This window comes from Ictidomys tridecemlineatus, chromosome 4, assembly GCF_052094955.1.
Source record: "Ictidomys tridecemlineatus isolate mIctTri1 chromosome 4, mIctTri1.hap1, whole genome shotgun sequence".
NCBI classification, from domain to species: Eukaryota; Metazoa; Chordata; class Mammalia; order Rodentia; family Sciuridae; genus Ictidomys; species Ictidomys tridecemlineatus.
Window position 1 is genome coordinate 1,539,351 of NC_135480.1, and position 23,676 is coordinate 1,563,026.

The 23,676-nt window shown below is 64.1% G+C and overlaps 2 protein-coding genes and 1 long non-coding RNA gene across 19 annotated transcripts; 2 read left to right on the forward strand and 1 right to left on the reverse strand.

The window, feature by feature from the left end:
• Positions 1-1,163: 1,163 nt before the first annotated feature.
• On the reverse strand, positions 1,164-5,579 carry LOC144376935 (uncharacterized). The gene is made up of 2 exons (XR_013437284.1): positions 5,188-5,579; positions 1,164-3,039 (listed from the first exon to the last, which is right to left on the reverse strand). It is a non-coding gene; the product is annotated as an uncharacterized LOC144376935 (long non-coding RNA).
• Positions 3,009-20,259, forward strand: Syt8 (synaptotagmin 8). Of its 17 annotated transcripts, none has more exons than XM_078045325.1 (10): positions 3,009-3,241; positions 3,578-3,715; positions 11,960-12,110; positions 13,088-13,139; positions 14,134-15,814; positions 15,903-16,066; positions 16,470-16,568; positions 16,673-16,831; positions 16,896-17,063; positions 17,147-17,856. In XM_078045325.1, the coding sequence occupies exons 5-10, from the start codon at positions 15,643-15,645 to the stop codon at positions 17,792-17,794; spliced, it is 1,410 nt and encodes a 469-aa protein (XP_077901451.1). In that variant the 5' UTR covers positions 3,009-3,241; positions 3,578-3,715; positions 11,960-12,110; positions 13,088-13,139; positions 14,134-15,642; the 3' UTR covers positions 17,795-17,856. The 17 variants fall into 17 exon arrangements, with proteins under 17 accessions (XP_077901451.1, XP_077901456.1, XP_077901457.1 ...); XM_078045330.1 differs by having other exon boundaries at positions 15,712-15,814; XM_078045335.1 differs by lacking the exons at positions 3,009-3,241; positions 3,578-3,715; positions 11,960-12,110; positions 13,088-13,139 and adding exons at positions 19,906-19,935; positions 20,122-20,259 and having other exon boundaries at positions 13,465-14,268; positions 15,712-15,814; positions 17,147-17,252; positions 17,335-17,468.
• Tnni2 (troponin I2, fast skeletal type) lies at positions 20,133-21,702 on the forward strand (the record flags this gene model as incomplete). The annotated part of the gene is made up of 5 exons (XM_005340761.4): positions 20,133-20,729; positions 20,810-20,938; positions 21,043-21,132; positions 21,211-21,387; positions 21,489-21,702. Coding segments are annotated over 5 exons (1,089 nt in total), but the record flags the coding sequence as incomplete, so codon positions are not given.
• Positions 21,703-23,676: the final 1,974 nt, after the last annotated feature.

Consider the following 23,676-nt stretch of genomic DNA (forward strand, 5'->3'; position numbering starts at 1 on the left):
TGTCCAGGGGGACGGGGTGCCCAAGGGATCTGACAGGCCGCATTGGATACAGTAAGCCCTGAGGGTCCTCCCACTGTGGGGCCTTCTGGGCTGGAGGGATGAGCCTTTGCACCCCCCAGGTGCCTGCCCAGACCCTCCACTGGCCTCTTGGAGCACTCCCTCTCCCTTTGGGCATCAGACCCAGCCCCCTGGGCCGTGGTGGACCTGCCCATCACCGTTGGCCATGCCAGCCGGAAAGGATGTGATGGACACACAGGATGGTCTGGGGCCTTGAGCCTGCTCCCCATGGAGTCCCCAGGGGCGCTCACGGCTGCCCCTCTCCAGCAAATGTCTCCAATTATTTTTTCCCTGTCTGGAGTTGGCCAGGGTCAGTTTGTGCTACGGTCAACCAGAACGTTGGCCGACACTCTCCGATGACCATGCTGGGATTTGGGGTGGGGGTCCAGAGGCACTGGTGATGTATTGCAGGTTGACTGGGCTGTGGAGTGTGGGCAGTGGAACCCTCCGGAGCAGTTAATGCTCTGGGCAGCACCTTGGTGGCCTTCCTCTTCCTGGCTGCATGGTCTGCCTCCCAGGAGAAAGGCCAGGGAGCGGCCCAGACACCCACTTCCCTCCCATGGACAGACACACCCACATCTGTCCCATCGATGGAGGAAGGACCCCCACCTGTCACACCAACAGCGTCAGACGCAGAGCTACCAAACAGTGAGACGTGCCACCTTGGCCAGGGGACCTCCAGGGATGTGGATCTGGACCCCGGGGCAGAGCAGGGTGGGGACTGGTAAGAGAGGGTGTGGATGAGCCCCGGCGGGCCGCTAAGTGAGCGGGGAAAGTCAGGACAACAGAAAGGACCACCCTCCGGACCAGAGAGGGCAGGGGGGGCCATCGGGGTCTGCCATTCTGTCTTCAAAGTCCAAGAAATGCTTCACGCAGGTGTGACGCGCAGGGAACCCAGGTGAAGAGGCCAAGAGAGGGGGAGGTCAGTGCACCCAACTTGGAGCTGGCTGGTCCCCCTTCCAGAAAGGTGTGCCCTAGCCACTTGAGAGCCGGGACTGAGGACGCCTGTCCTGTGGGGTGAGTGTGTGCGAGCGGCTGGGCGTGAGCCCTGTGTCGGGCCGCTGGGGAGCAGGGTTTTCCAATGACAACAGATATGAGCCCAGGAGTCAAAGGAAAGCTGGGAATCTCACAGTCAAATATCCGGCGTGGGCCCCAGAGGCCTTCTGTCTTAACAAAATGCGCGTCTCCTGCGCCAGGGAGGAGCGGTGGGCAGGAGCAGATTCAGTGGGACGGAGCTCCAGGCTGGGGAGAGGCGGGAGCTGGGGCTGGAGGTGGGGAAGGCTGCCCGGCAGGGAGTATGCCCAGGCCCCCGGACTTGCTAAGTGCCGTCAAGATGGAGAATTTTACATAATTTTTCCCACAGTGAAAAAAAAAAAAAGGTGGGTATTCCCGGATCCCAGCTACTGGAAAGTTCTAGAAACAGTGGCCAGACCAGGAGTGATGTGGGAAGCAGGGTCCGTGGAGAAGTGACCGGCTCAGGCAACCGGAGGGGGTGTGTGGGCCAGCCTGGAACCGCAGCCTCTCTGAGAACAAAACTCCAGAGACCAGGGGGCCTTCAGAACCACACGCCCGGTGACTCCAAAGCCTGCCCACTGGCCACAGACTGGCCACTTGTCCCCAGAGGATGTGAGCACAGTGGCAGGCGGTGCATGGTGGCAGACGCACCCCATGTGACCTCTGTGAGGGGTGACCCAGGTGACAGCTGAGTGTGGCCCTCCCAAGTGCCCGCATTCACGTACTTGCTTTCAGCCAAGACTCTAGGCCAAAGCCAAGCGGTTCTGCAGAGGTGATCCAGGACCCTGGTGGTCAAACTGGACAGTTTCCTGTGGGCCTGACCCAATGGGAAGCCTCCATCGGACAGTCCAGGCTTCTCTGACCTTAGAGGTGGACACGCGGAGGCCCTCCCTGTCCTGCTGACTTTGAAGAAGGGCCTGCCAAGACTCGCTCAGCTGCATGGAGATGGGTCCCAGTGGCACCCTGCAGGGGTGAGAGCTGCTGACCCCCCTCCCTGGGCCTAGATCTCAGCCTCACGAGGCCCTGCCAGCCACGCACCAGCAAGGCCACGAGCAGCGGGCTGTCTCAGACCTTTAGTGGTGGCAATTCACATGTGTGATGTGTGACTTTATGTATTTATCCTAGGAGAGCGTACCTTTTGTTTTTCCCCCGGTGGTGGGGATGGAACTCGGGGCTCCACCCTGGCCAGGCACGCACCCTACCACTGAGCCACCTCCCCAGCCTCAGAAAGCGTGTCTTGGTAGGATTCTTGCAGATCACCGATGAAGAAATGCTGGGTTTGGAGGCCTGCTCTTTGCCACCCCGAGAGTGATCATGGCTCTGGTGCGCAGCTGGGGCTTTGCCCGCACTCTGGGAGCCATCGCAGTGTCCGGAAACAAGCTTGATTGTCACTGTGGGATGCTGCTGGCTCCCAGCGGGTAGGGACCAGGAACGCTGGTCCACAACCTATAATGCACAGGACCCACACCACCATCACAGAGCTGGCAGACAGACCCTGAGAGACCTTAGTCACTGGCTTGCTGTGGTCCATGCTTTTATCTAATCCCCTCCCCTCAAGAGTGGGTGCACCTGTGACTTGCTCCTGACTCATGGAATGTTGTTTGGGGGCAGTTGTCACACCCAGGACAATGTCACAGTATTGATGGTGCCAGAGTCACTCTCTCCTGCCATCCTGGAGAAGCCAGCCGCCTGGCCTGGACTGCCCAGGAAAGCCCCGCATGCTCCCAGCGCTGTGGTCATGGGAGGACCTGGGTCCCACGTCCACCAGGAGCCGAGCTCCGTGCAACTCACAGCAGAGTGGGCCCAGAAGCTCCTGTGCTCCATCCTCAGATGAGAACCAGTCCTGGTCGCTGGGGCCGGGACCCGAGTGCTGCCCTGCGGGAACCGGGACAGCAGCGCGTGAGCATTGCTCGAAGCCCGCCACTGGAGGCCAATAGTGCAGGGCTGGCCAGCTGAGACGCGTCCCTCCTGTGAGGGAAAGGAAGGGTGGTGAGCATCCTTGGTCTTGCAGGCCTTCTGGTCTGTCACAAGGCCCAGCTCTGCAGTGACTTTGCAACAAATCACCAGCTTTGCAGCCACTTCCTGGCCCAGGAAATGGGCCCTGGTGAGCCCCTGGAGTAGAGCACATGGAGTCAGACACAGGAAGCAGGCCACAGTGGATGGGTGGACGGTGAGTGGACAGAGGGATGGATGGGTGGGAAGGCGAGTGGATGGGTGGTGGATATGTGGATAGGTGTAGACATGGTGAATGAATGGGTTGGAGGATGGACACACGGGATGGAAGTATGGGTGGGTGGATGAGTAGATGAGTGGACTTCAGACAGATACCACATGACTAGACAGGTTCATAGAAGGATGGGTGGATGATGGATAGACGGGCAGATGGGTGGGCAGAAGGGTTCATAGTGGATGGGTAGATGAGTGGATGGGTGGGTGGAGAGAGGAAAGGACAGATGGGTGGATGGATGGAAGTTTGGGTGAATTAATTCATGGAATACATGCACAGACGTGGTGTTGATTGACGGATGAGGCCCATGTGTACCGAGAGGCACAGCTGCCTGGACGTGCCTGTGGACAGCACCACAGGGCCACGCTGAGGCTCTGGCTCTGAAGCACCTGTTCTGGCCTCACAGCAGCCCTACAGGTGGGTGCCAGGTCACAGAAGAGGGAGCTCGAGTGCAGAATGTCCCGGCCCCGGTCAGAGTCACACCAAGTGCCTGCAGGCACCATGCGGGGACTCCCAGAAATGGAAGGGGGTCCCAGCACAGCCAGGCTGACGAGAAGCAGGTGACAGATGTGATGACCAGGGGTGACTGCAGCATGAAGAAGTGAGCTGCCCCTGCTGACCTACCCAGACCCCACCTAAAGACCCTGCCCTGCAGGGGGCTCCGGCTGACCCCACCCTCCCCACAGTGCGCCCTGCAGCTGGACTGCTCTGACTCCCAGGGGCTGCTGCCTAAGGTCAGGGTCAGGGCCAGGGTTCCTGCGCCTCCAGTCCTCCACTGGGGCCCGTTCAGAGTGGGTGAGTGAGGAGAGGCTGTGCTGGGCAGGCAGGCTGAGGGCACAGGGAGCTCCCGGGCCTTGGGAGGTCTCTGCAGCACCTGCTCCTCACTCTTCCTTCCTCCATCCTGACCACAACCGGCTCTGCAGAAGTCAAGGCCACAGGCACTCGAACCCAGGAGAGGTGGGCAGCAAGCCCTCAGCTGCCACGTGTGGCCGGACACACCCTGGCGGGCAGAGGAGAGCAGTGCCGGAGAGTGGGTCCTGTCCAGCCGGTGGTGCTGGTCAGAGTGCCTGGAGGAGGGTGGCAGGGCCTGTCCCCGATCCTGCAGGACGAGGCTGGATTTGGTCTGCAGCAGGTGCTGGCCACCCTCAGACCCCATACGCCCAGCAGGGAACCAAGGCCAAGGCTGTGTTCAGGGGTGAGAGTGGAGACGGGAGCCTCGGGCTCCAGCCCAGCACTGCCCCGCCGGCACCCGCTCGTGCCCTCGCCCACCAGCACCTGTTCTGGGGCAAGGGCAGCAGTCCTGTGCCTGTGTGCATGTGTCCTGCTGGGCAGTGCCAGGTACGTGGTGGCCACGGGGAGTCAGGCTCATCCCTTCTGTGGCCGTCCGAGGGCTTCCCCAAGGGGAGCAGGGCGGGAGGAGACACCCTCTTCTGGTCCCCTGGGGAGCTGGGACGGCCTCTTGGGTTTCACCTTGAAGAGAGTGCACCTGCTTGTGTGTGGTGTGCACACAGGTATCTGGGTGTCCACGAGTCACACACCTGTGCTCCCTCACCCGGGGAGGAGGGCCCCGCCTTCTCAGGAGGAGCTGGTGGGTGGGCGGTGAGGGAAGCCAGAGGGGCTCCCTTGGGGGCCAACCCCTTGCCTTCTCTCCACTCCCTCAATGCCCCGTAGCCCCGCCCGCTCTGCGGTGGTCTGCGGGCACTCTCCAGCCAGCTGAGACCCACACCCCACGCCCCACCTGCCGGCTCCCCTGGGAGTCCCCATTTCCGCCCAGGACCCCGCTGCCTTCTCCCAGGGGCAGGGCTGGACGGGTTCTCATTTCTCCCTCTGTTTTGGGGCTGGTGGCCTCTCCGCCCGCCAGACCATCCACTGTCCGGACCCCGGCACACCTGGCTCGTGGGTGTCTGGAGCTGCGTGAGGGCCTCGTGCTCCTGGGCCCTCTCCTCCTCTCCCAGCCGCTGGGGACTTCAGTGCTGTGGCCTGATCTTGGGGCCCGAGGCCTCTGGGTTGAAGGCTGGGGGAGATCCAAGGTCAGAGGCCAGAGCTCCTTCCAAGATGATCTGCTGTCCTAAGGTCCCAGGGAGCCCTGCCCAGAGGGGACCCGTCCAGAGGATCTGCCCAGCCCAGACCCCCCAGGCCCCAGACTTCTACCCAGAAAGCCAGTCCTTGTGGGGAGGGAGCCCTGGCCGGGAACTCTGCACTGCCGGGGGCCCTGGACGGCCCTCTTGGGAGGAGGAGGGCCTGCTGTGGCTGTGGTGGAGGGGCCCAGCTAGAGGCCTGTGTACAGAAGGGGGCGCTCAAAGGCCTGCCAGGCGAGGAACGGGAGGGCAGGGCGGAGCCAGGCCGGTGGGCGGGGGCGGGAGGGGGGTGCGAGCAGGGGTCGGGCCGGAGCCGGAGGTCAGGCCGCTTCCAGGAGCGGCCAGCGGACGGCAGGGGGAGCTGGGAGCCTGGCTCGGCCTGCCCGCGCTGCGCCCGGCCTGCCGCCGGACCTCCCCCAGAGTGCACCTACGGGGACCAGGCGGACATCTCAGGGCTAGTGACTGCCCCTCAGATGACCCCCGGAGGCTGAGAAAGGCCCTGAAGACCCATGAGGGACAAATCTTAGCCATTTGCACTCAGTTCTGGGGCCTGGTGGACCTGCACACCACTGGCCAGGCAGGGAGGAGGGCCCACCCTACCTCCGACCCCCGGCCTGAGCAAGGGGTGGACAGGGAGAGGTGTGGCCTCAACCAAGCTGCCCCTGAACTGCAGGGAGACTGGCCAGGATGACTCGGCCCACTTGGTCCTGGGCTCCTTCAGCCCTGAGCCCGGTGGCCCCGGATCTAACTATAGCCTGTCACCAGGACGCTCGCCCAGGGTTCCCACACCGTGGGGTCTCTAGAGCTGAGCCGGTGCCCATGGTCCATTCAGGCCCATCAGCAGGTTTCAGGAAAGCCTTGGCCGTCCCTGGGAGACCCCCAACCTGTCTGGAAAGGACTCCTGGTCCATCCTGGGCCTGTCCCCACTGGGGAGCCTGGAGGGCGGGGCCAGCAGCAGAGGGAGCCTGCTGAGGTCCTGAGGGAGCAGCCAGGCAGGGCTGTGGGGCAGCACGTCTGAACTGGACCACGGGGACCACCCGGAGAGGGGTCCTTCTGGGCAGGCCCCAGCGCCTGGCTTCCACTGGGCAGCCCAGAGAACACAAGCCGCCCCAGACTCCCTGCACAGCCCCCCAGGACGAGGGTGGCCCTCACGGGCTGCAGAGCTCCTGTCACCCGAGAGCCCTGGGGAGTGGGCGCCACTCCCACCACGCCAGGGGTCCCTGGGGCAGAAAGTGGGTCACATGCTTATTCCGCTTCACCTCTGACCCCAGGAGCCGTCAGGAGACAGGGACACCTTTTAGAGGGCCACAGAGGGCAGGCAGAGCAGGAGCAGAGACCCACCTCCTTGGGTTTCTCCCAGTGTGAAGAGGGCAGGGGTCTCTGCCCCGGAGGTGAGACCCCCATTGTGCACCCCTGCCCCAGCCAATACTGACAAGTCTGGCAGCGGGGGCCCCCCTTTCCTGGCTGGGCAGCAGTGGGTGGGCAGCCTCATCAGGAAATGGCAGCCGCGGTGGAGGGATCTGGAACATTCCTCCCACCCAGTACACACAGCCACTCCTGCTGGCAGGCAGTCCAGGCCAGGCCTCCGTCATGGGGCTGGGCCCGCACCCCAACGTCCCCTTGGCTGGAGGACACTGTGGACAGGGAAGGCTTTCATCGCATGCCCCCGAACTGGGGGTCCCAGTCCCCCTCCCTGCCCGCCCCTCCATCATCCCACGCCTGCCTGGGCTGACGCTTGCGCCAGCAATCCTCGGGTTTGCGTTGGCCCCCGGCCAAACCCCGGAATGTGCCTGCTGGCTGCACGGCGGCTGTTCCTGGAACAGGGGTGACAATGGACAGACTGTCTTGGAGATGGGGGCGGACGGGGTGCAGACTGCCCAGGGCCACGCATGAATAGGGCACAGAGTCCTGAGACAGGATGAATGGCCTCACCCGAGCCCAGACACCCCTGAATGGGTCTGGGGCATCCAAAGACGCAGTGGAACTTGGCATGGCCGCCAGGAGCCCAGGCTGGGACGTGGGCCTACGTGAGCGCTGAGACGAGGGGCTGGGGGCACGGGCACTCGCTGAGGGCTGAGAGACTGGACCCCTGGGGCCCGTGCACTCTGACACTGAGTCACGGGATGCCTGAGAGGGGCACCGGAGGGGCACGTGCCACAGTACCCGACTCCAGGTGATAAGGAGACGTTCAGTCAGAAGGCATGTCACCAGGCACTCGGTGGCACAGTTACAGGGGGGCAGGACACCCAGACTCTTGGGTCAGTGGGGTTCATGTCCTTGTGATGCTCCTCAGGTGGGGGCTGCAGACCTCCAGGGAAGGCCAGGGACCCTGGATGCTCAGGGGGAGGTGGTCTGCCTGGCCCCAGGCATGAACAGGGCACAGAGGTGCTGGACAACGTGGCTGATAGGCCTGGACAGGATGAACGGGCAGCAGCGCCCAAGGATGCAATGGGCCTGGGAACTGGTCCTGGGCCCTCGCCTGCCACGAGGGCTCTTGTGAAAGGCATTGAGAGCCAGCCGGGGGGGGGGGGGCTGTCAGAGCCCCTGAGGAGGGGGACAGGCTGTCCAGACCCTGGGGTAATGAGGGAAGAGGGGGACAGGGGGACCGCAGCATGGTGCCCAGCTCACTAAGGCTTAGTGGAAACTGGGCTTCGAGGACTGTGCGTGACATTTGAGGTCCCTGTTACCTGGGTGTGTGGAGGAGTGGGGGACAGGCTACCAGCAGAGGCCAGGGATAGAGCTGGAGCCTGGGCAGGGGCTACAGGAAGAGGGGCCAGGCTGCAGGTGGCCGAGAGGCCAAGTATCCACTCATTCTGAGGGGCCACGGGGTCAGAGGCTTGGGGACAGCTATGCAGGGGAGGGTGGGACTAGTGCAGCCTGGGTGGCCAGGGGCACCTGTGTGGGTCTACTCTCAGGACCTCTGGGAGTTTGGGACTTGGTCACAGAAACCTGGTGGCTGAGGGGACTGGAGGTTAGGTGGTCAGCTATAAGGACCACCTAGGGCAGTCTAATGTCCCAGGGTGGGCTCCTGGGACCCAGACGTTCAGACAGTGAGTGTCCGGGTAGAAGCCCCTGGTGTCCAGGTGGGCAGCATTCGGGCGCAGAATTGCCAAGGAGCATGAGGCAGCAGCCAGCGCGTCCCCAGGGAACGGGTAGAGGCCACTCGGCCCCAACAGCGTCCACAGGTCCTCAGGGCACAGGGATGACCCAGACCTGCTCAGAAGACGAGCCAGCGCTCCGACTCTCGGGGTGCAGGGACCCAGGTGCCCAGACAGGGTACAGAGACTAACTCAGTTTAATGAGGCCCTTGGGCTAAGGGGTACCTAGACTAGACTCACTCAGGCCAATGGGGTGCAGAGACTAGACTCAGGCTAAGGGGGTACAGAGACTAGACTCACACAGGCCAATGGGGTGCAGAGACTAGACTCAGGCTAAGGGGGTACCTAGACTAGACTCACACAGGCCAATGGGGTGCAGAGACTAGACTCACTCAGGCTAATGGGGTGCAGAGACTAGACTCAGGCTAAGGGGGTACCTAGACTAGACTCACACAGGCCAATGGGGTGCAGAGACTAGACTCACACAGGCCAATGGGGTGCAGAGACTAGACTCACACAGGCCAATGGGGTGCAGAGACTAGACTCACTCAGGCCAATGGGGTGCAGAGACTAGACTCACTCAGGCCAATGGGGTGCAGAGACTAGACTCACTCAGGCCAATGGGGTGCAGAGACTAGACTCAGGCTAAGGGGGTACAGAGACTAGACTCACACAGGCCAATGGGGTGCAGAGACTAGACTCAGGCTAAGGGGGTACCTAGACTAGACTCACACAGGCCAATGGGGTGCAGAGACTAGACTCACTCAGGCTAATGGGGTGCAGAGACTAGACTCAGGCTAAGGGGGTACCTAGACTAGACTCACACAGGCCAATGGGGTGCAGAGACTAGACTCACTCAGGCCAATGGGGTGCAGAGACTAGACTCACTCAGGCCAATGGGGTGCAGAGACTAGACTCACTCAGGCCAATGGGGTGCAGAGACTAGACTCAGGCTAAGGGGGTACCTAGACTAGACTCACACAGGCCAATGGGGTGCAGAGACTAGACTCAGGCTAAGGGGGTACCTAGACTAGACTCACACAGGCCAATGGGGTGCAGAGACTAGACTCAGGCCAATGGGGTTCAGAGACTAGACTCAGGCTAAGGGGGTGCAGAGACTAGACTCAGGCTAAGGGGGTGCAGAGACTAGACTCACTCAGGCTAATGGGGTGCAGAGACTAGACTCACTCAGGCTAATGGGGTGCAGAGACTAGACTCACTCAGGCTAATGGGGTGCAGAGACTGGACTCAGGCCAATGGGGTGCAGAGACTAGACTCACTCAGGCCAATGGGGTGCAGAGACTAGACTCAGGCCAATGGGGTGCAGAGACTAGACTCAGGCTAATGGGGTGCAGAGACTAGACTCACGCAGGCCAATGGGGTGCAGAGACTAGACTCAGGCTAAGGGGGTACCTAGACTAGACTCACACAGGCCAATGGGGTGCAGAGACTAGACTCACACAGGCCAATGGGGTGCAGAGACTAGACTCAGGCTAAGGGGGTACAGAGACTAGACTCAGGCTAAGGGGGTACAGAGACTAGACTCACTCAGGCTAATGGGGTGCAGAGACTAGACTCACTCAGGCCAATGGGGTGCAGAGACTGGACTCAGGCTAAGGGGGTACCTAGACTAGACTCACACAGGCCAATGGGGTGCAGAGACTAGACTCAGGCTAATGGGGTACAGAGACTAGACTCACACAGGCCAATGGGGTGCAGAGACTAGACTCAGGCTAATGGGGGTACCTAGACTAGACTCACACAGGCCAATGGGGTGCAGAGACTAGACTCAGGCTAAGGGGGTACCTAGACTAGACTCACACAGGCCAATGGGGTGCAGAGACTAGACTCAGGCTAAGGGGGTACCTAGACTAGACTCACACAGGCCAATGGGGTGCAGAGACTAGACTCAGGCCAATGGGGTTCAGAGACTAGACTCACACAGGCCAATGGGGTTCAGAGACTAGACTCAGGCTAATGGGGTGCAGAGACTAGACTCAGGCTAAGGGGGTGCAGAGACTAGACTCACTCAGGCTAATGGGGTGCAGAGACTAGACTCACTCAGGCTAATGGGGTGCAGAGACTAGACTCACTCAGGCTAATGGGGTGCAGAGACTGGACTCAGGCCAATGGGGTGCAGAGACTAGACTCAGAATAACTGGGTACAGGGCAGGGGGACCAGACGCTGGCCTCTCTGGAGCAGGAAACCAGCCTGGGCCGGGCTCGTCTCCTGTGGGCTCAGGTTCATAGTCCAGACCCCTGGGCAGCTCGGGGTGGGCAGGCGGCCCAGCACACTAATGAATGGTGCACAGAGAGCAGAGACAAGGGTGAATGGGACACATACAGCCGTGCAAGGGACGGGCACAAGGCGTCCAAAACCACAGGAAGAGGGCACCGGCCCCTGGGCCCCGGGCCTGGCACACAGGCCCACGAGCTGTGTCAATGGGGCATTCAGTGGGCCCAACCAGCCGGTACAGGCTGTCCAGGGCCCTGGCGACCATAGAATAGAGTCCTGTTCTCCAGCTGACGGGGCCAGCTCACCCAGGCTGTGAGGGCACTCAGGTGACCAGGACACGGGCCCCAGGTATTCACAAGTGGGGTCAGAGACACTGACTCTTGGGGTCCTGGGGTGAACAGGGAGCCTGGGACAAAGTGGGGGGCTCACACAAATCTCCAGAAGGTGGTGGAGCAAGTGAGGGAGGCAGAGACCCCCATCCAGTTGGTGAGTGGGTTCCAGCCAGGAGATGATGGGTGGGTGCCACCAGACCCTCAGGGAAATGGGGTTCACCTGGACACCCCAAGGAGTGGTGTGCACAGTCCTAAAAGCCCAGGTCTCAGAACACATGCACCACCCCAAAGGGCCAGAGCACAGTGTCACAGTCGAGTGGGGAGCAGGTACCGATGCTCCGATCATGGGGTGCAGCCCCTCCCAAAGATGAGGTACAGTTCCTGTGTGGTCAGATAATGAGGTAACCTCCCTGGATGCTCGGGTGATGGGCAAATTCTTCCCTGGTGCTTGGAAGACGGGGTTCAGTTGACCTGGGAGGTTGGAATGTTGGGGTACAGCCTCCCAGGTGAGCAGAGCATGGACAATCTGAGTTACAGGTGACTGGGGCACACAGAGTGGTCTCAGGGTACAGAGGACAGGGCCCGCTGAGCACCCCCCGGCCATCCTGGGCTCTAGGGGAAGGGGCACCCGGGCAGTCGGGGTGCACAGCGGGTCAGCACAGGCGGAGAGCGCGCGTGCTGAGCTAGCACGTCCCACACATGTGTGCCAGCAGCTCCCGGCTCCCCGGCCAGTGTCTGCCTTGTGTTCCAACCTCAGACATTCCCCAGGCGCCCTCAAAGGAAGAGCCCCCGTCCAGGAGCCCCGCCAGGGTCTCCACGGGGCTGCTGGCTGCCAAGCCGCCGTCTCGGGGCCGAGGGGCTGGCCGCGGGGTGGTCGCAGGCTGCCAGCTCTGTTTGGTTTTCTCCTTCCTGCCCAGGAACCTCAGACGCCGTCTCGCCACGGAGGCGCCCTCATCCTGGGGAGGCACAAAGCCCTACACAGCCAGCCTGGGGAGCGGCTCGGGGGGCCCTCGTGTCCCCCACAGCACAGGCGCCTGCTGGCCGAGGTGCCCTGTGGCCTGCCCTGAGGTGGGCGCCTCCTGGGTCAGCTTCTTCCAAGCCCCCCTCACCCCAGCTAGGTCAGCGTGGAGGATGGGGACGCCCACGTGGCAGGACCCAGTGTCGAGCCACACAGGCACAACTCACGGCCCCCACAGCCCAAGCGCTCTGGGCCTGGGCCCTGCTGGTGCAGCAGGTTCTGTGTTAAGCATTAACCAGCCACGTCTCACTGCCAGCAGCAGATAAGGGGTGGGTGAGACACCTGGCCTGGGACCTGGAGGGACTGGACCAGATCAGCTGGCCACAGCACAGTGGGGGAGCTCGGATGTGCAGGCCCAACTGAAGCGGCACCATCGGGGACAGACTGCAGGGAGGGCTTCGGTCCCCTGGCTCTCCCGCCATCCAGATGAGGGCTGCTCGTTGGGAAACCCAGAGCTCCAGGGACCGGGGCAGAGCACAGACAGGATGGCCTCCACCAAGCTCCCTGGTCCCGGAAGCTGGGTGGCAGCAGGACCCAGCAGGCCCACGTGACCCTGTGAGAGCTCCACCCGGCATGGCTTGGGGAGGCCCCAGCTCTAGGGCCTGCAGACCCCTGCCCAGCTCCCACCCTCCTCACCCTTGGTGTGGGGCAGCCAGCGGTGCCGGAAGGCCGCCCCATGACTCAGCAGCCCCTTGGAGGGCCAAGCTGCACAGGCCAGTCTGCCCCCTCCCAGGGTCAGCCCGCTGGGCCCATCACTCGGCTCGAAAAGCCCCTGGGGCTCAGGACCCCTCCAGCCCTGAGGGACCCCTGGAAAGGCTGGGCCCAGACCCTCAGCCCAGGTTTGGGGGGCTGCCTCCCCAGAGTTTTCTGGCTCCTGAGGGCCAGCAGTTCCGGCCACGAGGTGGGGCTCCCCGAAGCCCTGCCTCCCACACCCTTCCTCCCACTGAGCTTTCCTGATCACTAGAGGCACAGGGAGCACTGGGCTCCGGCCGCAGGCTGCAAGTGGGCCTGGCCTCTTGGTGTCCAGGGTCTGAGAGGAAGGCCTGAGGCCGGCTAGCCAAGGAAGTGTTGGGCATCAGGTGAGAGCCGCACACGTGGGATTCGCCAGCAGATTGTGGGGAGATCTGGCACACAGAGGGCGTCCACGTCTCAGTTGACTGGTGGTGGAGGACAGTGGTCAGCAGTAAGTGCCGGGCCTGGGCTGGCAGAGTGGGCAGGAGGCACCCAGCCACTGCACTGACCCCAGCGAGGGATCCAGCCTGGAAGGCTCCCTGGAGGAGGTGGGGCCGCCGATGCAGGCCCTGAAGGGCTCCCGGGTGGCATGGGGCGGAGACTGTGGGAATGAGCTGGAGCCCTCCCAGATGGGCAGCCAGGGCTGGGTGCACACGGGGACAGGGAGGGGGCCGGGGGTGGGGACTGCAATTGGGGAAGGACACCTGTTTCCCTTTCCTGGTCAAACTGCCCTGACCCCTAGAGAGGCTTTCCTCTTAGGGCCACAGAAGGCAGACCACTAATTTTAGGCAGCAGGACGAGAGGCCTGCCTTCCCTTCCCAGGGGGACGCTGTCCCAGCAAGAATGGCCCAGTCCCAGGCTCTGAGGCTGTGTGCCTCTCTGGCCTGTCTGGCCTGCCCTGGGCTCCTGGGTGCTTTCCCCTGGATGCCCAGTCTGGAGGCTGGAGGCTGCCCAGTGATGGGGACCAGTGGAGTGGACGGCGCCACCTGGTGGCTGTGTGCCCGCCGGAACCTGTACCACCGTAGGGACCCAGAGGTCCAGTGGGACCCTGCCGGGTTTGCGATTCTCCGGGCCCAGCAACTGGTGTCCCCAGGGTCCCAAGACCCTCCATGTTCAGCCTCCAGGCAACCCCTGTGGTCCCCTGTGGACTGGCTTTGCAAGGCCGGCCCAGGAATCCTGCTGGACCGGCAACACCAATTCACCATTCAGGCCCCATCCCCGCCCTTTGCCCCCAGCCCTGCTTAGACTCAGGGCGGTAGGACCCCCAGTCAAGCGGGGCTAGAGGAGGCCTCAGGAGTCGGCTCCAGTCACCGAATGCATGTGTTCTCTGGCTTCTCAAAGGGCAAAGAGGCTTTGAGTTCCACACAGGGAGCAGGAGGCTGTTTGAACCTGGCCTGGCCTCCTACTTCAGGACCCCCTGAGGCTCCTGCCACCTCCTTCCATCCCCAGCCACTAGGGGTGCTCTGCCAGCCACAGGTGGGCAAGAGGGAGAGCAGTGGCTGGAGCCACAGGGCAGACCGTCTGGGCAGAGGGGCCCCGACCAAATTAGGGACTGGGGTCCATAACCAAATTATGGCCAGATACGGACTTTACGGGGCCCAGCATGGAATGAAAATGTGCAACCTCTTATTCAGAAAACCAGGAATTTCAGGAGCAAGGACAGACAGGCCAGCATGGAGCACCTCTCGGGGGGTGGGGGTCTGGGCTGCAGGCTGTAGAAGCCTCCCCACCTTCACGTCCCCAGGCCCTGCTCTGGGGTCGACCTGTGTGCAGCCTCTGGTCACCGAGGAGGGGTGTTCTGGGACCAGAGCTCCTCAGCCCGTTGGCCGAGAGACACTGATGCTGTGTGTGGGGGGGTCACCCCTGGGATCAGGGTGTGTAGGGGACAGGTTGAGAGGTGAAAGGGTCCAACGACTGGTTCCTTCTGGGGGGCTGGCCCCTGAGGTCTGTGGGCTCTGTGCGCGGGCTGGAATTAGGCTTCAAGGGCTGGAACCCAGACTCTGGCTGGATGCTGCCCCTGGGATGGGGAGAGCTGAGCTAGAGAGGACTCTCCCCAGGGTCAGAGAGGAACCCCAGCCCCCAGCTGGGGACCCCGTCCTCCACTCGTGGGGGCGGGACCACCCTGGCCAGGTGCGCTTCCTCCCCAGCCCCAGGCAGGTGGGGTGCAGTCCCAGGACGGCAGTGCCCCACCCTCCATCCCACCCGCCTGCCCAGGGGTTGGGGCAGGCAGGTAGGCGAGTCTGGGCAGGGCTGCGTCAGAGTGGAGGAATGTTCCGGCGCTCCCAGCTACGCCCTGCCCCTGCCTGCCCCCACCTCGCCCTCCTCCCCAGGCACTGCTGGCCTGGCGCCCGCCTGACAAATGCACCTTAAGCCCAGGCCTGCTCCAACGAGCCCCTGCCAGTGCAGCCCTGCTCCGCGGACCCCCAGCTCCCTCCCATGACTCCCACAGAGCTCTAGGTCCACGGTCCCGAGCAGCCCCTGGTCCTGGGGCCATGGTGATCAGGTCCACCTGTGAACAAGAAAACTCGAGTGGACCCCAGCTGAGGAGGGGGGTGAAATGAGACCCCAGGAAGAGCTCAGAACCCGGAAAGGGGCAGGGAGGGGGCTTCTTGGAAGGGGGAGAGGCATCTCGTGGGCCAAGGCCAGCTTGGGCAGGGCAGGGGCTGCCCGGGCCGGGCCTGTTGGCTGGGGCTGGGGAGGGGGCCGTCAGGCCAGGCCCGAGGCGGCCAGCTCAGGCTTTGGCCAAGGCCCAGCGCTCCTCTCCCTTTGGCTTGCTGCACCCAGAATCCTGCCCCTGGCCACCAGCCTCCTCCTTGACCAGGCAGCCCCAGCTCTGCTACTGCCTGGCAAATGGGGCAACAGGCCGGAGCCGAGTGGCCACTTCTCCCAGGTGACTTGGCCGCCATGACCATCTCGCAGGGCAGGAGGATGGGGCGCCCACCTGGTCCCTCCAGCCCCCTGGCCCCAGCTGGCACCACAGCTATGCCAGGGCTCATTCCGGACCTCATCTCTGGGATCCCCTGTGAGTGGTGAAACCCCAGGCAGGGCATGGGATGGCCTGGCTGCTGGTCCATGGTTGTCCACAGAGGCATCTCAGTCCCTGCCCCTAGGGCCCCGCTGGGCACTCATCCTTGTGGCCCTGGCTGCCAGTGCCCTGATCGTGTCCTGTCTGCTGTGTGCCTTCTGTTGCTGCCGTCGCCGCCACAAGAATCAGCCTCGAGACAAGGAGGCCGTGGGCCTGGGCAGTGCCCGCAGTAGCACCACCACCCACCTGGTAGGAGCAGGCACCTGTGCCTCCTGGTGCCCACCTCCATGCTGGCTCAGCCCAGAGAGGGCAAGGCCAAATTCCTGGGAGCTCAGGGAAGCACAGGGAGTTAGGGGTGAGCCCCCAGGGTCAGTCTGAGCCACGCAGAAGCAGGGCAGAGAGGGCCTTCCCGGCAAGGCAAGTGGGTGAAGAAGGTGAGGGGAGCGTTGCCAAGCAGGGGCAGATGTTGGCCCACGGGTCACAGGAACCTTGTGGGGGCGGAGCTGAGCTCGGGAGGTGAGCCCATCTGGCAGCCTGGCCTGGAGGTGGGAGGCTTGACCCACGTCAGGGAGGAGCCACATTTTGGGAATGCAGTTCTCTGATGGGGGCATGATCCCCATCACACCAGTGTCCCTGGTCCCTGCCCACCCAGGTGCAGCCAGATGTGGATAGACTGCAAGGCGACCCGGGGGACCCTCGACAGTGGGGTCGCCTGCAGCTCTCCCTGGAGTACGACCTGGGGAGGGAGGAGGTGAGGCCTTGGGCAGGCCCGGAGGCCCTGTGGTTCAGGAGGCTGTGAGGGAGCAGTGGGCTGCTGGGGAGACCCTCGGCTGAGCCCACACTGCTGCCTCCCAGGTAAAGGTGGGCCTGAAGCAGGCAGCCGACCTGAGGGCGGGGGGCACGGCAGACCCCTATGTCCGCGTCAGCGTCTCCACTCAGCCGGGGCACGGGCACGAGACGAAGGTGCACCATGGGACGCTCTGCCCCGTGTTTGAGGAAACCTGCTGCTTCCACGTGAGTCTGGGCGGCAGGCGGTGGCCTGGGCCGGGTGGCAGGCTTGACTCACAGCCCTCTGCAGGTCCCGCAGGCAGAGCTGCCTCGGACCACCCTGCACGTGCGGCTGCTGGACTTCAAGCCCTTCTCGGAGCACCGGCCCCTGGGGGAGCTCCACTTGCCGCTGGGAGCGGTGGACCCGCAGCATGTGCTGGAACGCTGGTACCAGCTGGGCCCGCCGGGTCCCCAGGAGGTGAGGCCCAGGGTGGCAGCAGTGCAGGCAGACTCCCCCCGGCAAGGCCGATCCCCCAGCGGAAGCCTTCTGGGTGCCCACAGCCCGAGCAGACCGGGGAGCTGTGCTTCTCGCTGCGGTACGTCCCCAGCTCTGGCCGCCTGACAGTGGTGGTGCTGGAGGCCCGAGGCCTGAGTCCAGGACTGGCAGGTGAGGGCCACACTTGCCCACTCGGGAGAGGACTAGGGGCCTTGTGCTCGACCCAGTCCTGGGCCCCTTCTCGTCTTCCCAGAGCCCTACGTGAAGGTCCAGCTCATGGTGAACCAGAGGAAGTGGAGGAAGAGAAAGACCTCTGCCAGGAGGGGCACGGCCAGCCCCTACTTCAACGAGGCCTTCACCTTCCTGGTGCCCTTCAGCCAGATCCAGGTGGGCTGTGGGGAGGCCGAGGCAGGGTGGGAAGGCCTTGCACAGGGCTGACTGACCAGGCCTTCCTCTCCCCGTGCTGCCCGTCTGAGCAGAGCGTGGACCTGGTGCTGGCTGTCTGGGCTCACGGTCTGCGGTTCCGAGCTGAGCCTGTGGGCAAGGTACTGCTCGGCTCCCGGGCCTCCGGCCAGCCTCTGCAGCACTGGGCAGATATGCTGGCCCATGCCCGGCGGCCCATTGCTCAGTGGCACCGTTTGAGGCCTGCCATGGAGGTGGACAGCACCCTGGCCCTGCGGCCCCGACTGCACCTACCACTGCCCGGCTCCTGACAGCACCCTGAGCTTCAGCCCACTCCCAGGAACCCCCTGTAATAAACACCCTCTTTCCACCACCTGTGTTCTCGGGGGCCCTGGGGGGACTCTGTCCTCAGCTGTGGACCCTCCCGAGGGTGGAGCAGGCTCTCCTTTCAGATTCCCGAGGCCCTGACCCCAGGTCAGGGGAAGGATCCTTCGAGAGGCTCGGGTCCAAGCAGGATGCCGTGGGGACCTCCCATCGGGTGGGCTGGCAATCGCATGGGTGGGGGCTGGAGCTGTCCTGCGGGGACTCGGTGTGGAAACTGGGGACGGTGATGACGGGGACAGCGGAGTGAGGGGATGGGGCGCCTTCAGGGACAAGCGGTTACGGCCTCCCCTGTGCGGGCAGCAGGGGGCAGTAGACACCTTTGGAAGCTGCTGGGGGCCTTGGGGGAGCAGCCCTGGCCCAGGATGCACTCCTAATCCCCGCACATCTGGAGGGCTTCAGCGCTCCAAGCCTCCTGCCTCTCATGTCTCTGATCCCCGTGGGCTGGGGAGCCTTTGGAGCTGGGCCCAGCGCCCCACCACTCAGAGAGGGGCCTTGGCAGGGTTGGGCCCCAGGGGCGGGTGGGGAGCGGCCTGGCCGGGTGAGAAGGGCAATGCGGGCCTGCCCAGGCGGCTGAGGGGCCCCGAGCCCCCACAGGTCAGAGAAAGGTTCCCAGGGCGTCGCTGTGCTGTCCTGGGTGGAGGACGTGTTCTGAGTTGTCTCTCAGAGGCGCCAGCAGGCAGGCAGGGCGCGGTGGCAGGCCGGGGCAGCTCAGCGGCTCAGCCCGGCCCCACCCTTCTCCAGCAACCCTGCAGGAGGAAAGTTCATGCCCAGGGAAGAGTAGCACCCCAGTCCTGGTCACTGCTCAGGGCCCAGGGGCTGAGGTTGGGGGCCCGGTCTCCCCCAGAAGGGAGGCACCTGGCCGGGTCTGCCTGAAGAGCCGGCCCCGGGCTGAAGTGGGGAGCAGTCAGCTGGCGGTAGGATCTGAGTGGGGGGCCACTCAGCAGGCAGCGAGGCAGTCCTGTGGAAGCAGAGCTTGGGGAGTCCAGGAGGGGGTCCGATGTGGACCCAGGCAGACGGGTGCTGTGGGCCCAGCTCGCGGCCGAGGAGGCTCCCTGATGTGGGGGCTGCAGCTTCTCCAAGAGCCACACTCAAAGCCACCCACGCTGTCCTCAGCTCCTTGCTCCTTGTAAGAACAAGGGAGGTATCTCGAACTCGTCACTGAGCCCTAAATAGAGCAGCCCCACCGCACCCTCCCCAAGACTTCTTGGACAGGATGGCAGCACGAGGCCAGCAGCAAGTGCCTGGGCTGGGCCGGGCCAGGCGGCCTGGGCAGGTGGGGAGGCCTCTCTGTGCCCCCATTGGTCTAAGGAAGTCTCCATGCCCTTTCTGAGCAGGGGCCCAGCCTGGGGGAGGCCATTTATACCCCTCCCCCGGGCCCACCAGCCGACTCTCCACGGCCGGCCTGACCTCGTTCCCAGCCCTGCTGCCCCGACTCTAGGTGAGGCCAGCCTTGCCCACTGAGGCCAGAGGACAAGGCGTACTCAAGTTTGCAGAGGGCTTCCCGGGGCAGGGGCTGGGGCTGGGGGTGGGGGGCAGCTGCCTGCAGCCCTCCCGGGGAGCTCCGCGAAGCAGGCAGTGAGAAGCAGACGTTTGGGGAGGTAGCCAGGATGGGCAGGGGTCTTGGAGAGGCCCCTGATGACCAGACCTCAACGGGGGACACTGGCATGAGCTTTCAGGTCAAGAGCCCAGGACCTGAGACCCCAGCCGCATTGGGGCGACTCCTGCATGCACTTGGGTTCAAAGCCAAAGGAGCAGAGTTAAAAATAGCAACACCATGTGGGCAGCCACCTGTGCTGGCCCGTCCCACCCCTCCCTCGGGACAGCTGCAGCTCCCCTCAGGCCCTGCCTGGACATCTGGGAGCCCTGTCTCCTGGCTTCTTACCCTGGGGAGCTACTCCAGGGCCTGGCCCTCTGAGGAGGCTGGATTGGGGCTGGCAGGCGGAAGGGGCCAGCGAGCGAGCGGCTGCTGCCCTCACCACCTGCCTGGCCAGCCTCGTGTGGCCTGGGCCTGACGCCTCCGCCCTGTCTCTCCCCACAGGCTCCGAGCTCAAGACCTCAGGATGGGGGAGTAAGTGGCACCAGGGCAGGGCCCCTGCTGCCCCCCCCCCCCCACGCGCCCTCACATGTCCCCAGAAGCGGCCCCTGCCCACCCTGGCCCCCAGGAGCCCCTGTGCCCCTCTCATGCCCACACTCTGCCAGCAGGGCCCTAACCTCTCTCTTTTCTCCCCCTCCCCCTTCCTTTCTCCGGGGACAGTGAGGAGGTGAGTACCCCCTGGGGGGCCTGAGACCTGGAGGGAACAACCCTCCCACTCAGAACAGGTCAGAGGGCAGACCTTGAAGGTCCTGAGGCCCAGGAAGATCCTCCACACCGGAAAGGCCCCGCCCACGGAGGCACTCAAGAAAGAGAGGAAGCGGCTGCCTGCTGCCCTGGGGCAGGGGAAGTGGGCTGGGCCTGGACACCCAGAAGCACTTCTTCTTTCTAATTTCTGTACCCCACACACCTTCCCAGCCTCCCGCACTGCTGTGCCCCCCCCCCAGGCCACAGTTCCTCCTAGCAGAGTGTTACAGCCACAGGCCCCGAGTCCTCGGGAAGGCCCTGGGCTGCGTGGGGGGACAGGGCCTGGGCTCTGGGAGCAGGCCCCAGGTGGGAGGGAATGGGCCCTGGGGCAGAGACCCTGGGGCGGGGCAAGCCCTGGGGGACACGGCCTCCCCCTCAGAAGCACCAGGCTCAGCACCATCTGCAGGAGCCATGCCTGGGCCACTCCTGGGGTGGGGGGACTCCAGCCATGGCCTGACTCTGCCCCCGGACCCGCTTTGCAGAAGCGTAACAGGGCCATCACGGCCCGGAGACAGCACCTGAAGGTGGGTACTGGCTGCAGGGGGGCCGCCAGGGTGTGCGGTCTCTGCAGCCCCTCACGGCCTGCCCCCACCCCACCCTGCAGAGCGTGATGCTCCAGATCGCCGCCACGGAGCAGGAGAAGGAGAGGGCCCGCCGGGAGACGGAGAAGCAGAACTACCTCTCCGAGCACTGCCCGCCACTGCACATCCCGGGCTCCATGGCCGAAGTGCAGGTACTGGGCTTCTCACGCCCTGAGAGGGCCCGCGGGGTGGGGAGGGGCGGCCAGGGGCCCCGGGTGTGGAGAGGGTGCCCACTTGCTGCCCGCCCCCACCCCAGGAGCTGTGCAAGCAGCTGCACGCCAAGATCGACGCGGCTGAGGAGGAGAAGTACGACATGGAGGTGAAAGTGCAGAAGAGCAGCAAGGAGGTGAGGCCAGCCGGCCGCGGGGCGCGGGGCAGGGGGCGCGGGGCAGCGGGCACCTACCCACTGGCTCCCTCCCTGCAGCTGGAGGACATGAACCAGAAGCTGTTCGACCTGAGGGGCAAGTTCAAGAGGCCCCCGCTGCGCAGGGTGCGCATGTCCGCAGACGCCATGCTGAAGGCGCTGCTGGGCTCCAAGCACAAGGTGTGCATGGACCTGAGGGCTAACCTGAAGCAGGTCAAGAAGGAGGACACGGAGAAGGTAAGTCAAGAAGGCCTCCGGGAGGCCCTGACGGAGGGGACGATGAGGCAGGGCGATGTGGGGCTGGTGGGTGGGGGCCTGAGTCCTCTCTGTCCCCCCAGGAGCGGGACCTGCGCGACGTGGGTGACTGGAGGAAGAACATCGAGGAGAAGTCTGGCATGGAGGGCCGGAAGAAGATGTTCGAAACGGAATCCTAGGCCGCCTACCGCCCCCCCAACCCCAGTGCCCAGCTGGGGAGGCGCCCGATGCCCAGCCCAGCCCCAGGGGCAGCTGGCCTTGGCCTCGTGCCCATGGTCAATAAAGGATGGAAACCCATGCTGGTCTGGTCTGGTTCTTCCCCACCTGCTCTGGGCCGTAGCACCCGCTGGCAGGGCGTCAGGGTGCAGCGGATTTGGGCTTGGGGAAAAGGGGGAGCCAGGAGAGCCCCACAGGGAACCTACCCCAGGCTGCTGGGCATGGTTGGCGCCAGCCCCAGGATTCCCCAGGCCACTCTGGACACATCCACCATCGCGGAGCCCTGGGGCCCGGCCATGTCTGGGTGGGAGTTCCCAAGGTGAGCTCACCGCTCCTCGGCACTGCCATCCAGAGCCCTGGTGGGATTCAGAGAAACCGACTCTGAGGGACGCAGGGCCAGGCAGGGCCATGGCAGGCAGGCCCCTCCCCAGCTGCCCTCCCATTGAAGGCCAGAAGCCGGAAGCCACTTTGGGTCCCTGTCTGCCGTCCCTGTGTTTCCACCAGCATCACTCAGGAGTGGTGTCCGTGCCCGGGACCGCCCTGTAGGCTGTGCCTGCCCCCTGACTGGGCATGGGGCCTGAGGCCTCACCATCTCTGCGCAGGGCTACACCGGAGGACGTAGGACCTTGGTGCTTGGCTACAAAGTTGAGCTGTGGGCCAGGCCCTCCCAGCCTCTCCCACAGAGGCACACAGGCCCTCCCACAGGCCAGGGCTGGGTCCTTGATCTTGTGCTAGGACTGACAGCAGGACCCACCTGGCCACTCCTGGGCCCAGAGGGCACTTGCCCCTGTTTTCTGTTCCGCCCAGGCCCTGGCTGCAGAACAAGGTCCCCAACAGTCCCTAACAAGAGTTGGTACAGCAGGGCTGGGTGTCAGTCTCCCTGTGCCATGGGCCCCAAAGTCCCCCTGCCCAGATCTCCAGTGGGAGCCCAGGGAGGCTGCCCGCCAAGGGCCTGCCCTAGCCCTCCAGAGGTCCTGGGCTGGGTCTGTCGTCCCTGGAGGTAGGAAGGGCAGCTGCAGGTCAGCCTGATGCCCAAGACAGCTTCACTGAGAATAGCTCCCCCCGGCCTGCCCAGCCCTAGGGTGCCCACCGTACGCCTGTCCAGGACCCCTGAGGCCTTCCCAGCCTGGGGATACTGCAGCTGGAGCCCCAACCTCATTACCTGCCCCCAGCCCTGGGCCTTCTGCCCAGGGCCTAGGCCACCCCTCCAGCTCCTGAGGGAAAGAGAGGCCTCTGGGGAAAGCTCTTGTTCAGGGCAGGAGGCTGAGGGCTAGTGGGTGGAGCTGCAGGGACAGGACTGTGACCGGGGCATGTCCAGAGCTCAGGCACCTCAGGGCCTGTGAGTGGGGCCCGTGCCAGCCTGGGTTTGGGTACCCTGCATGGCGAGGTGTCGGCGCGGTCCCCAGAGACCATCAGGGAGGGAGGCTGAGCCTGAGGAACCCAGGTGTTCTGGACTCAGGTACAGCTGGCCTTGGCCTCGTCCCAGTGGTCGTCACCCACAGGGCACAGGAGGGCACAGTGGTGGCTACAAGGAGCAGACTGCGGCCAGAGCTTGGCCACAGATGTCACAGAGCCATGGAGGCCATCCCACCAGGGAGAGAGCAGAGAGGCCTGGAGATGGGTGAAGAAGAAGGAGGAGGCGGGACGCTGGGAGCCCGCTCCCCACAGGCAGGACTCGCCCCTCCGCTTTAGGCAGACTCTGAGGGAGATTTCTTTTCATTTTAAGGCAAAGAAAGATTGTCGGCAGCCATGATCGGGGTAGGTGGGGTCAGCAGGGAGCAGAACGGGCAGACCCTGAGCCAATGGAGTTGGGCTAGAGGTGGAGATATGGACGCCTGTTAAACCTTCCCATGAAGGAATAAGGGAAGCCGATGAGACCTGGGTGGCCAGACCAGACCAGCAGATGTAAAGCGGGCACTGCTTTGAGCCCACACACCCCCACGCCAGGTGCGCCCTGAGGCCCACAGGGTGATTCTGGGTGTCCCAAAGGAAGAGAATATGTCCCCAGAGAGCAGGGGCCAAACCAGGCAATTCCTGCCAAGCTCCTAGGCCAGC